This window comes from Lingula anatina, chromosome 1 (genome assembly GCF_051362555.1).
Source record: "Lingula anatina isolate TDL-2025a chromosome 1, LinAna3.0, whole genome shotgun sequence".
NCBI lineage: Eukaryota > Metazoa > Brachiopoda > Lingulata > Lingulida > Lingulidae > Lingula > Lingula anatina.
This window is the reverse complement of record NC_141767.1, coordinates 63,265,470-63,281,498: the sequence shown is the minus strand read 5'-3', so window position 1 is coordinate 63,281,498 and position 16,029 is coordinate 63,265,470. Positions and strand designations below refer to the sequence as shown.

The window sequence follows — 16,029 nt, the reverse complement described above, 5'->3', positions numbered from 1 at the left end:
GCCGGCGGAACGATCCGGACGGGACCGAAACCATGTGTACCGCCAGCGCTAACGCTGGTGGTACAATAATATTATCACAGATAAGGTTATATACATTTTCACTGGTATTTTTAAACACTTCTATGTAGAAGGACCAAGTTGTAACAACATCTACACTTAACACACATATATTAAAACTCCATATAGATAATCAGTAAGTTTGATATCATTTACATAAATTCTTAAATCAAAATCACATTCATATTTCAGTAGTGGTATTAAAATTAAGTGCAATTCATGATTTGAACATGACATCTCATGTCTCAACAATGTGTGTCAAAACCAACAAATCCCTAATTTACATAACCAAAATAACTTCAAAACATAAAATTAATTTCTGACACATTAAGTGCTGTAACAATAGAGTATTTCAGAGGGTAAAAATGCAGTTATGTTTCAAGTGTGCCCATTGTTAAGTCCGCGGTTTTAACCACAGCTTGTAAATATACAGAATTGCATCAACTGTGTTTCACTAGAATAAAGCTTGTTCAGTTCTATGTTGGCATAATTTTATGACCAGAGTATCAGTGAGTATTAGGTGACTTTCTTCTTTCACTATCACAGATACATCCAAGAGACATCACCACTGTAGATTCATGGTCACTTCTTAATATTTCCCTGAATCAATGCATTAAAAAGCATAGTAAGTAGTCAGCTCATACATTTTCTGGACACTTCTTGTACAAACAAAGATACATTTTATCTCTAAAAAGATTTTTTCCTCTAGTCCTCAACTTCAGTGTATGGTTGGTTGTTGTGTCCCAGTTCCTGGGCTATAGCTTTGTATGTACTCTCATTCAGGATGTTCCAGCCTCGTATGGTCTTTGGATTTTCAGGCCCCATAACCTCTTCACAAATCAAAGCATAATTCCTGAAAAACTCATATGCCTTGTAGTAATTGCCGATTTCTTCCCAGTAGATGCCAGTGTTGATTTTCAGTCGTGCTGCTAAAACACATTTGTCCCCGTACGCCTGGACGCAGAGTTTGGCAGCTTCCTCATAAAGCTTTAAGAAATATAATAAAATGCATTTTACATATTTATTGTAAGAGGCAAACTTAGCAAAATGTCAGAGGGATTTTACTTTTTGTTTTCTCTAACATAACAATGCCAACTTGTTTGACTTACATAAAAAGTCCAAGTTAAAACATAGTAAACAAAGGTAGATAAAGACTTTACCTTGATCTGTTCTGTCTTGGCAGATCCCATCAATATAGCTTGGGTCATCACTGCTTCAGCTAGTTTCCCAATATCATTTCTCTGTAATCAGAATGGAACAATGTGAAAATCCATTTCTTTTCAGTTTTCTCCCTCCAACTTTCTCTTTCTATATGTGTACGTTTGCTATGCAGTTTTTGACCAAGGGCAAAACATCTGATACAGAATGCAAACAGTGAAGAACTTGCACAGACAAACTATGCTTACAAACAGATGCTTACAAAGGTTTTAAAATCATCAGATAGTGTTGTTGGGTGCACACATGTACATAAGCTCAAACAGAACATACCGATTTAAACACATTCTTTGCATCTGCCAGGTATTCATTGCCCAGTTTGCGGGCCTCAGTGGGAGAGAGCTGGGGGCTGCCCCCTAGAGTGATCCAGGTAGACAGGGAGAAGGACACTCTCATCATTTCAATAGCCATTTTAAACTGGAATTCATACATTAATACACTCAAATTTAAGACAAAAATAGTTTGAAAATTAACAGATATTCACTTAAGTTACTTTTTAATAAAATTATGGCAAATAGTTTCCTAGATGAATCTTATTTTCTCAATGTTTCTTTCGGATTACCTTTGTTTCCTCAGAAGCATCAGCCAGGGGTTTGAGGTAGTCAATACTTTTGAAGCCCCATGAAATTGTGTTCCAAGTCTCTCCTTTCTGATTCAACATGATAAATTCATGCAATTTGCATTTCTATAATTAAAAAAAGGACAGCAGAATTTTAATCAGCATGAACAAAGGTATAACGGTTTTTTTTTCCATTTTGCAATAAAAATAACCAATGATTATACAAAAAATACTTAAAAAATATAATAACCAGAAAAGAAGAAAAAAGGGATGCTTCTTTATAATCTTAAATTTTATTCTCAAAAAGTTACCTGATCCCACACATGAGACATGAGGCCACAAAGTGAAGCCATTCTCTCGGGCCGTTTTCCCAACACTGTCTCTTCTAACTTAATGGCCTTTTCTGCCAGAGCTTGACCCTCATCATAGAGGCCAGCTTGGACACTGAAATACAGAGTCGAACATGTAATAGCCGAAATAGTTAATGTTCACTGTTTGGATACATGTGTAAAAGAAAATGTTTACATGAGACTTCTTAATAAAAACTAAATTGGCACAATGAAATATGATGAAAATATTAAAATGAGTTTAATGAATTATATTAATTCAGTATAAACAAAAACCAAGTTTAAATGAGCTTACAATATCCTTGCCACTCTTTCATATCTCAGAGCCATCTGACTTTCACTGAATTCTGGGGAATTTTCATCATTTCTGACAGCTTCAATGTAGCAGTACTTAATCTGATCTTTGCCTCCAGCCTGTAAAAAGAAATCAAGTCAATGAAAGTCATTGTCTCAATGCATCCAAATGCCACAGACAATGTAGTCATATAAAACAGAATAAAAAATAACCCTCACACCCATGCAAAAACATTTATGTAGTCATATCTACTGAGGTTTTTTTCATACATAACGTAACATAAATATTACTATTATTATTAATAATATACATACATATTAAACATACCATTACCACACCCATATTCCCTGCACCCTCTCCTTGTGAGGGGGCAGGAGGTAGAGATAAGGAGGGAGGGGGGCACTAGAGAAGAAAGACAATGCTACAGTGTTCACTCACATTTCTCCAGTAAGCATTCAGTGCAGTACTCCACTCCTCATGGTAGAGCATATCAAACACCTGCCAGTCTGTCAACACGGTGGCCAGCCTCTCCTTGTCTCCCAGTTTGATCAGGTGAAATGGTAGCTCCTGGAGTGGGAACAGTTACATGATTTTTAAATGTGAGCTACAGGGTACCCTTAATCAACATATATCAATAAAAATACTTTGTTACACAGCACAGAAGACATTCAGTATTGTTTCTTTAATGTTTCAGAGTTAAAGTCTTAATACTTACCTCTACTTTCCTCTCAATATTATCAGTCTTCATGAAAAAGTCTGCCAATTTTCCATGCCACCAATCATACCAGAGTTTCACCTTTCCATCATTGGTTTTTTCGTCCTGGCCACCAAAGTATCTATCAAGACAGGACATAACCTTGTTTAATTAGGACATGTCTCATCAAAACTATGCAGTATCCTGGGGACACTTAAATTTTTGTACCTCGTTGTTATCTGTGCTATATTTTTTATGTGTGTGCCTCATGACTACATTCACAGTGTAGAAAGACAGCAGTTGGTAAATGTAACATTTAGTGATCAGTAAGTAAGTATTATAATCTTAAAATAATAAACATTAGGTTTTGCAATTCTTAAACAGCTTTTATGCCAATGATTCATTACTCTCAACAGGACTCATTGCATATCTAACAATATTTTACCTGACAGACAGATAATTAGCCATACCTTCTAAAAGTCTACATTATGAATCAAATGCAAGTTTCTCTGGTATGAAGGCCTTGATGCAAGCCATAAATTAAGTAAACACAAACATAGCTGCCTTACAAATGATTAAACCTCAAAATGCCTTAAAATGTTCAATGTCAGGTATTCTAACACACTGGTCATAACTTACTTCTGCCTGATGGCTTTGCTTAGTGACCTGTGGTAGAAGTCCAGTCTGCCCTCCCCACTCTGGCCATATGGACGGAGGAATGGCCTCAATACCCTGTACACTGATGCCCATTTGAAATAGGGCAGCACATCTGTGGAGTTTTGCTTTTTTTCAGATGCTTCCTTGTCTCCTGTAAACAATTATTTGGCAATGTTATTCTAATACTTCAACTAAATTCTAATAGACTATAAATGCAACAGCATTTGTCTGCTTTATTGAACAAAATGTGTGAATAAACAAGTAAAGCCAATTGGCATTTGATTTGTGACAAAATTTATATATATAATCTAATCAATTTCTAAACTAACTGATTTCCTTGCCCAATGAGGGATATCTAATACAGCTATCAATCTCTAAATTCTGCAAAATTAAATTTTGATCATCAGTGAAAAAAGCATCATCTTCAAAAATATAAATTTCAGAGTATAAATACTAAATAGGTGAATTTATATCACTAATTTTGTAATAGAAAATTCATCCAACTGTTTACGGATATACAGTGTTTCACCTTTTTCAGTTGCTTCAGCTTCTTCAGGAGGCATCAGATTTTCCTCATCTGCCAGCAATAAAAGCAACTCTGATTCCAAAAGACCCCCTTTGGACACCTCAATCATACACAGAGTGGCTACCAATAGACTACCCCCTGTCTCAGCCTCAAATCTCTCCAGGACCTGGCCCAGCAGTCTGCAATTAGACCCACAATGTTTGTGTTTATTTTCATATCATAAGACTCCTTCAATTTTTTATTTTCATATCATAAGTTTCTTCACTTTGAATACACCTTGTAAACAACTCTTAGACAAACTTTTCTTAACATTCTAACACTTCATGTGTCAGAATGCAACTAACTTGAGGTCTTCATATAAAAATAATATTATTTACTAATTCTAAATGCAGGTATAAATATGTCATCTCACCCAAGCAGGTCTTCTTTGAGACTGTCAATTTTATCTGTGACTCCTCCAAAGTCCCCATACACACGCAGTTCCTCCAGAGCAATTGACAGCCAAAGTGGGTTGTCAGTTGCTTTCTTGCCCATCAGACGTGAAAACTGGATTCTGTCTAACTGTTTGTTGAAGGTTGCGAAGAAAGTGTCTATTATTTGCTATAAAGAATAAAATGAATTGGAGAAATGAATTAATATATTTCTGCAGAATATTTCGGAAGCAAGTGACAATGTATCTTACAATGAAATCCCCTGATATGTTATGTCATGTAAGTAACAAAAACACCAAGCCAAATCTAACATAATGAATTAGATACGGATTTTCCAAAGGTGAAAATATGATTAAAGTAAAGTGGGCAAATGAGAGGCAGAAAATTCTAAGAAAGGGGAACCATTGGGCATCATAATCCAGTTATAGACCTTACCTCCCTAGCAGCAATATCCAGAGGTTGTACAAATACTTCCTTGGGTTTACTCTCTCTGCTTATCAAGGTCTTGTGCTGTGGTGTTCCCGGGATCATAGAAAACACACAGCGTACGTATGGGGCTAGTTTCTGCGGGATGAAAGTCATGTTCAAAGCCTCTGGGTCATCATCCAACTAGGAGTAAAAAGCAATATAATTTAGTTCACACTGTGTATCTCTGAACATTATAATACATACCTAGAAAAATGAAAATATAATGGTGAGCAACCTAAGAGACTGAAAAGTTATAGAACACACATGTGACCATTACTGTGTTTAATAATGATGCCTTCATGAGAAGAATATGATATGAACAATATATGTTCACATTTCTTGCCTTTTTCTTAGACTAAGGCTTTTTGCATGTGATGTCCTAACTGATGGATAAACATATGGCGAAATAGACAGATGGAAGGGCAATGTGTTACATTATAATATGTTCCCATAGGTTTATAAAAGTTAAAAGCTAAATTGTGCACAATACAGATATAGCTACGTATGGGCACTTCTCTATCGTAATTTTCCGACAAGTGATGTCACTGCAAAAGGTCTATATAGCACTTTTTTTCACAAGAAATGAGAAACACAATGAATCTGGAATGTTTACAATAGAAGTTTATGTGTAGTTTGTAGAAGGAATGTAGAACTAAACCCACCTGATTCAAGGCATCAATTACTAGGATGACAGGTTTAGTTTCTGTGTTTGACAACACACTCATGCACAGCTGGCATGCTGCTTCTAGGTCCTTGGGCATCTGACTTTCTTCCTGAAGATAGAGAGTAAAAGATATAATTCAAATCCCCACATGATGAAAAACATTGGAAGAAACAAGAGCAGTCGTGGAAGTAGTATATGCAAAGTCAGTCACTAAGCTTCTTCATTTTAATGAGAACAAAACTGAATTAAAAGATCTGAAATCTCTAGTTTTTTTTTCACATTTGGCTCTAGCTTGACAACCGACAATGATTGCCAAGACAGTGAGATGAGCTTTACATGTTTCATATATGCAATTTACATGCACAGATTTGTTTTAACTAAAATTTCATATGATGTACCTGTGTAAATAAGAACTGACTGAAAGAAAATAAAATATACCCACCTTAACAATATCCAGTTCTTTGAGTAGCCTTCTAATCATCTGTTCTGCATCAGTGGAACCAGGGACTGCACCAACAAAGTGGTAGAATACACTCCAACGCATCTTGTCCCTTACCCTTTAATTATACAAACAATTTTTTTTCTTCAATATATTGGTCTTCACTACTCACAACCTATCAAATACCAATGGCTGCATATTCTTGCCACCATCTAAAACATGTGAAATTGGAATTAACAAGCTATTTGGTTCATCTAAATTAGTCAATAAAGAGTCTGAATTAGTCAATAAAGAGAAATTCAGGTTTATCTTTTACACACTGAATATTAATCATCTAAAAGCAAGGTCTATGCCTTGTCATAATGCCCACAAGTAACAAACACTGCAACTGTGGTACAAGCATATAACATACCCAGGGATTTCGTTCTTGCGGGCCTTTTCATCCATTGTATCTGCTACTCTAGCCATCACAGATGATTTTCCTGAACCTGGGTCTCCAAGTATAAGCATTGGGACATCCACATCACCATTTTCAAGGTGCTCCGTTATCTAAATAAATGTAAAAACTGTACTAAAGTGTGATGCTATCAAGATTACTGGTCTTAAGGATACGGTGTGATGACCAGCTACAGAAGCTTTTGACTCCAAGGACTACAGATATCAATGTTCCTTATAGTATCATCATTTCTACTAATCATTTAAAAAATTGTTGCTGTTAGTCATTTGTAATTTTCCAAGAGCGACACCTTAGATGTATGTGAAATAAAACTTCAATAAGTAATTGTCATTTAACACGTGCACACAATTATTCCATTTTGAATAAAAACATTACATTATTGGAAAAAAAACTATTACATCAGACTATTAGATAATTCAAAACTTTCAACAGAACTGCTGTTAAAAAATAAACCCGTTGTCTATTCATACTAATATGCTATGTTAATTAACAATTTTCCCAATGCCATACCTGTTGTACTAGAGCATCTCTGCCTAATACAATTTCTGCTTTTTCCTTCATGAAAGCCTCATGAGCATTCCTGGCTTGAAGATATTTGTCCTGAGTTACCTCTTGAAGCTCCCCTTTTGGATATTGCATGTCTATACGTTCTTTGAAAAACTCTTTTACCTGGATGTGCAGAGAGAACACACGTTTTCAGATATTCATTTTTTAAATAACTCATGACATTTCCTCACATATAATACAGAAATTTTAATTTAAAAATTTCACTTTTTTAGTACGTAATGTTTTACAGATTTACAGGCACTTAAGGCTACTTACTCGGCTTTTGAATGTGTCATCTACAGTCAGTTTTGTTTTCCCTCTGTCATCAATTCCATCAAAGTTCACAGAGTAGTGAACCACACGCTCTTTCTGAAATGTTGCCAATAAAGTAATCAACAAGAGGCAATTATGACAGTCCAAAGAATGATTTTAAAAAACATAAAATTGACAAATTTTTTGTGACACAAAATTAAGAACAGAAACAGGATTTATAATACTCAAAATGATGAGTATGATCAAGGTTTTTGGATAAAACTCATGACTGCAACATCTCAGTTGTAAACACTAATATCTATCCACTTAAATACTATACCCTCTCCTCAATATGTTTAGGTGTGGTCAAAATTATTGAACAGAGAAATAAATGTGTATATAGTTCATGCAGAATCTTCTTTTTTATAAATATTGATGATAATGAATTTCATAGGTTAATTTTGCCACAAAAAAGCAGTTTTGTCATGCAATAGGGTTCAAAATGTCTTGGAACTACCACATAGGCTAAACATATTAGAAACATTAAAAGCATGAAAGTTTGAATTTTGAAATTAAAAAATTCTGTGCAGATGTAATAAAATAAATAAAATGGAAAGATATAATGATCCATCCACAAAACAACAGAATAATAACATTAAAATTAATTTGAAAAATAATGACTTATCATAAAGGCATTGTTTAGTAGATGAAGCATCAATGCTTTATTGAAAGTGAACAAAAACAAGTGTACTGAGATCATTCTGCAATTATAGGTTGATGAAGCCTCATGCAAATGTTTCCAATTTATTCTGTTACATCTGCAAGGGTTTGTTAATCTTAGCTTTTATACCATTAGGACTCATGAAGCCAGTTTAACAGTACATTAGAATATCCAAGTAACACTCAATTACCAATATTTTTGATCTGTGTTATATGGCTTAAAAGTGAGTTAGATGCATTAGACCTTCCTTTGGAAAAAAAAAGGAAATTACAAAGCACTTTTACCTTAATCAGCAAGGTACAAAGGTGCACTGTCTACTAAAGTATTGACAAAGTCATGGTTTATACTAGAGATGATGAATTGTGAAGTTCAGTCATAATAGCAGAAATAAATATTTAGAACTTTGAAAACTGATTTTTAGATCCTAATTGTTTTAACAGTTATAGAAAGGATGTACCTTGCTGATTAATAGATATAAGCTGAACCTCCAGGAAAATTAACATTTTTACTTTGTATGAATGTCTTTAACTATCTTTTAAAGTTGTCATTTGTCAAGTTGAGTATATAAAATGCAGTGATAATCTAGAAAAAAATTAAACCATGCCTATCAGAAAACTGTTAAAGGTATTCTGTACAGGATTTCTGAGCAGATGTAATATTTCTTCATAAAAGCAATTTTCTCCTACTCACAAATCATTACTCCACCTGGCCTTTTGGATCTACATGAATCTTGATTTACTGTATTTAGAATGCCATCTATCTTCCTGACATTTCACAAGACACAGACGTAGATTAGTGTAAGACTTCCTTTTCATTTCACAAACAGAAAATTGGTATATGGTTTGTGTATATGGTATATAATATAAATGGTTTTATTTCTCAAGTTACCAGATCACCAAATGCCAAGGCCTCGAACTTTAAAGGATCTAAAGCTAAAATGGAAATATTTCCATCAGGTATACTTCACATATACTTTTATTTGAGTGAATTAACTATTTTTATGCTATGAACTGGAAAAGGCAGGTAGCTTTGTAGGATATTAAGACCTTGGGGCATTTTTAAAAGTGTACAAAATACCTTTGAACATGTGTTTTTATAATATTATTAGTACCGTAGTGCTACCAGAGAGAGACGTAAGATGAAATGCCAACCTGATGGCTTATGTCATCAGCAACCTAAGAAGACAAAAAGAAGTAGAATGCTTTGAAAGTATAGAAACAAAAGAGAAACACCACTTGCTTCTTTCATTTTATGACTTGCAGTAAAGGTACATCAAGTAATTAGGCCCCGTCCCTTTTCACAGAGGTAGGGAAATGTACCACCAATTATACCGTAAAGGTTTTTTTCTGACCCCCCCCCCCCTTTTTTTTTTTTTTGCTTAAGTTAATAATTCACAAGGTTGTCTTCCTTTAATAAAGCAACATGTCTAAAAATAGGTTTTACTGAGTTGGGGGATTTTCTATATTAAACTTGATTCCTTGAATGAAAGAATGCAGTGGCACAAAGAAAACTAAACAGAAAAGGTTAAGTATAATTAGAATCAATAATAAGAAAAGATGTTTTTCTAATCAAATCTCATTGTATTTAACAATAATTGAAAAACAGAAAAGAGTCACATGGAAAACACTGCCTACTGTGCATATAAAATGTAATTTTTCTCAATCTGATTAGCAGTAAAAAAGATCAGGCAGTTGAATATATAACTTACAGGAAATCTTTCAGTAATTTTTATTTTCAGTGCAGATAGCTTCTTTCTGGACAGTTCCAGGTCATCTGTGTCATCAAGAAATTTCTTCTGATGGTCTGGTGGTAGATCCTTCAGAAAACTGCTATCACGCAACATGAAAATGGCTGAAAACAATAACAATATAAATTATATTCAAGTTCACTGGAGAAAAATCATATTTATTCCTTTAAAATTACATTAGGCCTGTCATACACTGTAATGAGACCAGCTATTATTGTCTGTCACAACTTTCTTTGTTGTATGCAATTTTTGCAATTAGACAAGACCATTAGTTTCAGATTTAGTACATTATATGCAAGGTTAATGTACTAGTAAGCAGAATGGGAGATCTCTTTATTCTAACCCTACTCATTTTGCAGCTTACTTTAGAAATAATTAAAAATAATGGAATAATTATTCAATAAAGGTCTTAATTTTGTTTAGATATTTTTCTATCAAGTGTCATCTTATCCTCACAATTAGGGTTAATTTTCTTGTATGCTCCATGAATAATTTCCATTTCTGTGACTGACAGTCCAAACACTAGGCAATATTGGTCTAGCAGATTTGGGGGGACATCACCGGTTTTAGGGATCCAACCAACACGTTCACTGGAAATCAAAAATATTAAATTATCTTTGTGTCTCACATCATATTTCACAAACATCTACCAATGTTTTAATGTTCTTTATTTGTGTCGTATGATATCATGACAGGTTTTACTCCTATTTTTTATATAGCTCAAAGGTATATATTTTTGTACCAAACCATTTTTTACATTTGTAAGTAAATGAATAAATACAGACAGTTGCAGTTTTGATAAACCACTACTGAGCCCAGTTTCACAATTGCTGGTCTGCTCATTTTTACCTTAAGAAAACTCTTCAAAGTTCCAAGACCAAAAATGACTGCCACTGTGTAGCTTCAGTCTATAACCACAATGATATATCGACTGTATTCAGAAGTTGGCTCAGTTAACAATATTTAACCAGCTGTATGAGATTAAAGTTAGAACAGTAAAAAGTAATGCAGATCCTGTATTTATACAACTCATACCTTGTCATATTTATGAAGTATGGCATGTTGTTCTCTTTAATGCAACGGTCAATTTCCTCCAAACATGTTCTCAGCACTAGCTCATCAGATGTATTCTTTGGGACACCCTGTGATAAAATTACAGTTCTTTTCTAAGATTCATAATGTTAAACAATGTTATTTATCACTAAATCAATATTCAAATAGAGAAAAATTGTATAATTAAAGTATATTCTGCAAAACCAGTCACTCTATGCCTCAAATTACCACTTATATCCAATAAATCATTTGGTACAGATTTTTTCTTTAGTAGACACTAACTTTTGAATATTGTCTTACACAGATTTTTGCACAACTCTAACAAGTTTTCAGTTATAGATGTCCAAGTTAAGTGGTGCCTATTGTATAAGGCATTAATTTGTGGGTCAGTTAAGATAATGATATAAATGGACTAGATACGAAAAAAAAAAAAATGTAGAAGTGAGGGTACTCACCCATCTTAAGTCACATTCTACAAGATGAAGCCTTCTTTCTTGGCACCAAGCTCGCAAGTCAGGAAACACCTGCAAAACATTTATAACATTTGCTAGATAATAATAATAATAATAATAATAATAATAATAATAATAATAATAATAAAAATAATAATAATAATAATAAATAATACTTCCTTATATCATATCTTTCAGGTTACAGAATAGGCTTCCCATTAAAAAATGGCACAGCTTGTTTCACATATTAAGTTTCTTTTCAATCTTACCTCCTTCACAAGGACTTCTCTCTCTGCATTGAAATCTTTAAATGTTGATGATACAAATATACGAATAGTCTTCCATCCTGTCCGTTTTTCTGGAGACACTTGAACCTTGGTACCTGGTTTAAGAAAATCTCTTGACTGGCAAACAGCATGCCATGTTTTGCTGACTTCATCAAACTCCACTGGCAGACTTTTGGAAGCTCCACAGCCCATTGTCCTGATTTCTGCAATATAACAATAATAGTAATAATAATAATATTGAATATTACTTCTTTAAATATTTACAGTAAATATTCTAAACAACACAGACTTGCATGTATTTGACCAAAAAAAAATAAATGAATCTACCGTAATCATGGTTCTGTTGACAGAAAAACTGGTTGGTTTTAGAGGAGTGTGCAAGTTGAAGGAGATGAGAAGTAAGATAAAAATTTAAGAACTCCCGCACTGCAGCAGTGCCCAAATTGGTCTTCATTTTTACACTTATTAGGCCTTTGCTTTCATGCTACTTCCAAGGCCTGAATTAAGAAATATTAGTAGCTTTGCAGGATAAGTAGAAACAGAATTTGAGAAAAAAATACTTCGGGGAATTTTTAAACGCGGGAAGAAAACTCTTAAATGAATAATCTCTCCATTTAGCCTGACCTATTGCCTAAGTTTCAGTCTTACACGCAAGGTACTTACCGCAGGACCCTGGCTTATTCGTGATGGCAACGAGTAAACACTGAACAATGTGTGCCCATATTAAGCGAATAATAAATAATTAAGATGAATAAAATATGCAGTAAATTAATAAACCGAATGCCTCACTTACCGACTTGGAATTTTCAACAATTCTGTCAGCATGAAGTGGAAAAATGCATGTTCTTGCTTGCACCAGTGTGTGATAATGTTGTGTCCACTAATGTCTGCCTCGGTGTTTGTTTAAAACAAGGAATACTTGGCGGTGACCTACTTCGACATTGTTAATTTTGTTTTCTAACTGTAGATACAAAAACAAAAAAATTGCTCAACGTAGAAATTATAATTTTATTTTCGTTTATTTTTGAAAAACTTTTGGGTGAATTTGTGTTTATTTCCATAGCCGTTCTCTAAACAGATCTTGATTTTTGCAATGCCCAAATACAATATTAAGGGGCAAGGCTGGACTTCACGTCATTAGTGTCATATGAGATAGTTCAAATATGAGGAGCGCGTGCAAGCTTAGTCAGTATTGATTGTTGAAGAGAGCGGTCACTAACACAAACCCGTGTATCTGGAAATCAAAAATTGGGACATGGCGCTTGCTTTGTGGACGATAAAGGTGCTTGTACTTTCTGGACTTTTTGTGTTAACTATGATCACAAGCATGTTACCCTTAGTTGGGATAAGATATGCTAACAGAACTATGTCCAGGCGACGTAAACGCAAATTTAAGAGGGCCATCAGTTTGCTGAGCTGTTATGCTGCTGGTGTTTTCTTGGCAACTTGTCTGTTGGATTTACTACCAGAAGTACAGGAAAAACTTTCCGAAGCTTTTAAGGAACTGAACATCAAAAACTCCTTTCCATTGGCCGAGTTTGTCATGTGTTTTGGTTTCTTCATAATTTTAATGGTGGAACAAGTAGTGCTGTATGTCAAAGAAAAACATTTGGAACAGGACAAACTTCTAGTCACAGAAAAGTCAGAATATTCCCCTACCTCTCCACTGTTAGATTCTGACAGCTATAGCCACAGTGGGCGACATTCAAGTACGAGTCCAATGGGAAGATATGCTAGGAATGGCACTAATAGAACTTATCGTAGTATGAGTACAACCAGTAGTGTTGGAAGTGTTACAGGTATTAAAGACTCACCTACATTACCAGATGATGAGGGTCCTATCACAGATGAAGATGACTTTATATCCCCTGAACAAGGTGACAGGGCCCGTGATGAAGAACATTTGCATTCACCTGTGCGGTCCCTACTTCTTTTAACAGCTTTATCATTACATTCTGTTTTTGAAGGACTAGCTGTGGGTTTGCAACCTGATGATGGCAGTGTGGTACAAATTTCACTGGCACTACTACTTCACAAAAGTATCCTGGCATTTAGCTTGGGGTTAAATCTTTCACAGAGCTCAATAAGTTTTTGGGGTATAATTGGCTCTAATACATTGTTTTGCATTACTTCACCCATTGGAATTGCTATAGGCATAGTAGTAACTAATTTGTCTACATCAGTGGCCATATCAAGTTTAGTGAATGGGTTACTGCAGGGAATTGCCTGTGGAACATTTCTGTACATAACATTTTTTGAAGTCCTCCCTCATGAATTCAACTCACATGATATGCGTTTGCTTAAAATGCTGTTTTTAGTGCTAGGATTTGGAACAGTATGTGGGATTTTGTTTTTGGACTCCTGATGCAGTCAGAGCTCCATGCTATAATGTGTTTAAGGAAAAGTTTAAAAGCCATAAGAGATGAAATGCAAAGTTAACTATTAACTTGGACAATGGAGATTTTGTACAAAGTTCAAGAGAAATATTCAGGTGATTAATGTCTAGAAATCCAGTTTGATTTGTAAACAAGAAATGATTTGCAGAAATTTGACATGTTATAGCCTAAAATTGGTTTTCTGCTCTCTGGAAGCTCATTTCAGAATGTGTTCCTATGTTTAATGATTAAAATTAATACCTAAATGAGAGGGTACTTAATAAGCAAACTGCAAACATATCATGTAAAATTAATTTTCTATTAGTTAAAGGGATAATAACTCTTCGTATAAGATCTATATTTCACAATAAAAACATTGTGAACAACTCACAGAAATATAATATATTTTCTTTTACCACAAAAACGGCAGTTATAGCTATTATTCTGATATCTGAGCTTGTCTTTAGACCACATGACCTCCACTGATGGCTATACTCTGTTATAATCTCTTAAGAGATTATAACATAAAAACAAACTTTCTAGAAAATAACCAGGGACTAACTTTGAATGTAAAAATGGATTCATTAACCAATGGTAAGTATAAAAAAATTGTTGTTTACTCCAGGAAAATCCATTTTTTGGCCAGAACAAAGACTTATTATCCCTTTAAGCTTCTTTTAATTAATATTAGTAAATTTATTTAGCCTCTGTATCTTGAAATCTTTGTAACACAACTCTCTGGCATGTCCGATTTTATCACATACATGGAATATGGTTTTAAACCATGCAATGTGAATAAAATTATGAGGTTAATTCTATTCAATGTAGCCTTGATCATAATGCAGTGTATCCATTGTCTTCTGAAATTACATGTATCATGTCAACTTAGTTCATAATATTCATCAGCAGATAAGATTAACATTAATAGCAGTCCTGTTTTGGCTTTTAAATTGTGATAATGTAGTTGATGCTTTTCAACAAAGGAGCCAGGCCCTGCACAAGTTTTCACTAACATTAAAATTGTTTTCATTAAATTTGTGTGTGTTAAAATGTAAAGTAAAGCTCATTATACAGTGTCTGTTAAAAGTCTGATAGATTTTGTTCGATCAGTCTGTTTTTTAATTTCCTCTCACACTCCCTTTGACAATAGTGATGTGAACAACAAAGGGTATCTATTAATAAATTTCCTCTCCGGATATCAAATGTATAATGAAATAATGCCAATTTTGTCTATAGCAAGCTTATTGTATGTGATATTGTGTATATACTCACAACATATAAATTAAAGAATTTAGGAATAAATTTATTTTGTGGGTTGTTTAATTCACTATAAAACACACACATGTAGGCATTTTTTTTATTTTTAAGTGATCATACTTCACTTTTTATTTTGAAAAAAAAAAAAAAAAACGAGTGAGCCCATTCTCACGGCATGAGCACTTGACAATGTAAAATGTACATCCCCTCACACACATACACTACTACCACCGTCACGTTCACTTGAGCGCCTTCTGCCTTCTTAGATAATAATATATTGCAGTTTCCTTAAATGAAAAAAAATACAATACCCCATATATATATATATATATATATATATATATATATATATATATATATATATATATATATATATATATATATATATATATATCAGCAACACAAGGGGATATAATATTCTTTTATACAAAGACCTCTGCCTTCTACAGTATTTAGACACCCAGGTGCCTTTCTTGTTCATATGAAGCAAAAACCAAATGTCTGTTTACTTGGTCTGTGTGTGAAAGTAA

At 33.9% G+C, this 16,029-nt stretch overlaps 2 protein-coding genes across 3 annotated transcripts; one reads left to right on the top strand and one right to left on the bottom strand.

Moving 5' to 3' along the window:
• Positions 1–97: 97 nt before the first annotated feature.
• Positions 98–12,790, bottom strand: LOC106152622 (TPR repeat-containing protein DDB_G0287407). Of its 2 annotated transcripts, XM_013526277.2 has the most exons (24): positions 12,661–12,790; positions 11,850–12,070; positions 11,584–11,652; positions 11,111–11,217; positions 10,532–10,665; positions 10,037–10,179; positions 9,480–9,503; positions 7,632–7,724; positions 7,320–7,478; positions 6,765–6,901; positions 6,356–6,470; positions 5,912–6,022; positions 5,217–5,390; positions 4,763–4,950; positions 4,354–4,529; positions 3,807–3,975; positions 3,189–3,309; positions 2,912–3,040; positions 2,474–2,592; positions 2,143–2,275; positions 1,835–1,957; positions 1,546–1,689; positions 1,218–1,298; positions 98–1,044 (listed from the first exon to the last, which is right to left on the bottom strand). In XM_013526277.2, the coding sequence occupies exons 2-24, from the start codon at positions 12,057–12,059 to the stop codon at positions 763–765; spliced, it is 3,141 nt and encodes a 1,046-aa protein (XP_013381731.2). In that variant the 5' UTR covers positions 12,060–12,070; positions 12,661–12,790; the 3' UTR covers positions 98–762. The 2 variants fall into 2 exon arrangements, with proteins under 2 accessions (XP_013381731.2, XP_013381732.2); XM_013526278.2 differs by lacking the exon at positions 9,480–9,503.
• A 178-nt stretch (positions 12,791–12,968) lies between these two features.
• LOC106152574 (zinc transporter ZIP1) lies at positions 12,969–15,579 on the top strand. The gene has a single exon (XM_013526199.2). It carries the CDS (start codon positions 13,123–13,125, stop codon positions 14,230–14,232), a length of 1,110 nt encoding a protein of 369 aa, XP_013381653.1. The 5' UTR covers positions 12,969–13,122; the 3' UTR covers positions 14,233–15,579.
• The last annotated feature ends 450 nt before the right edge of the window (positions 15,580–16,029 follow it).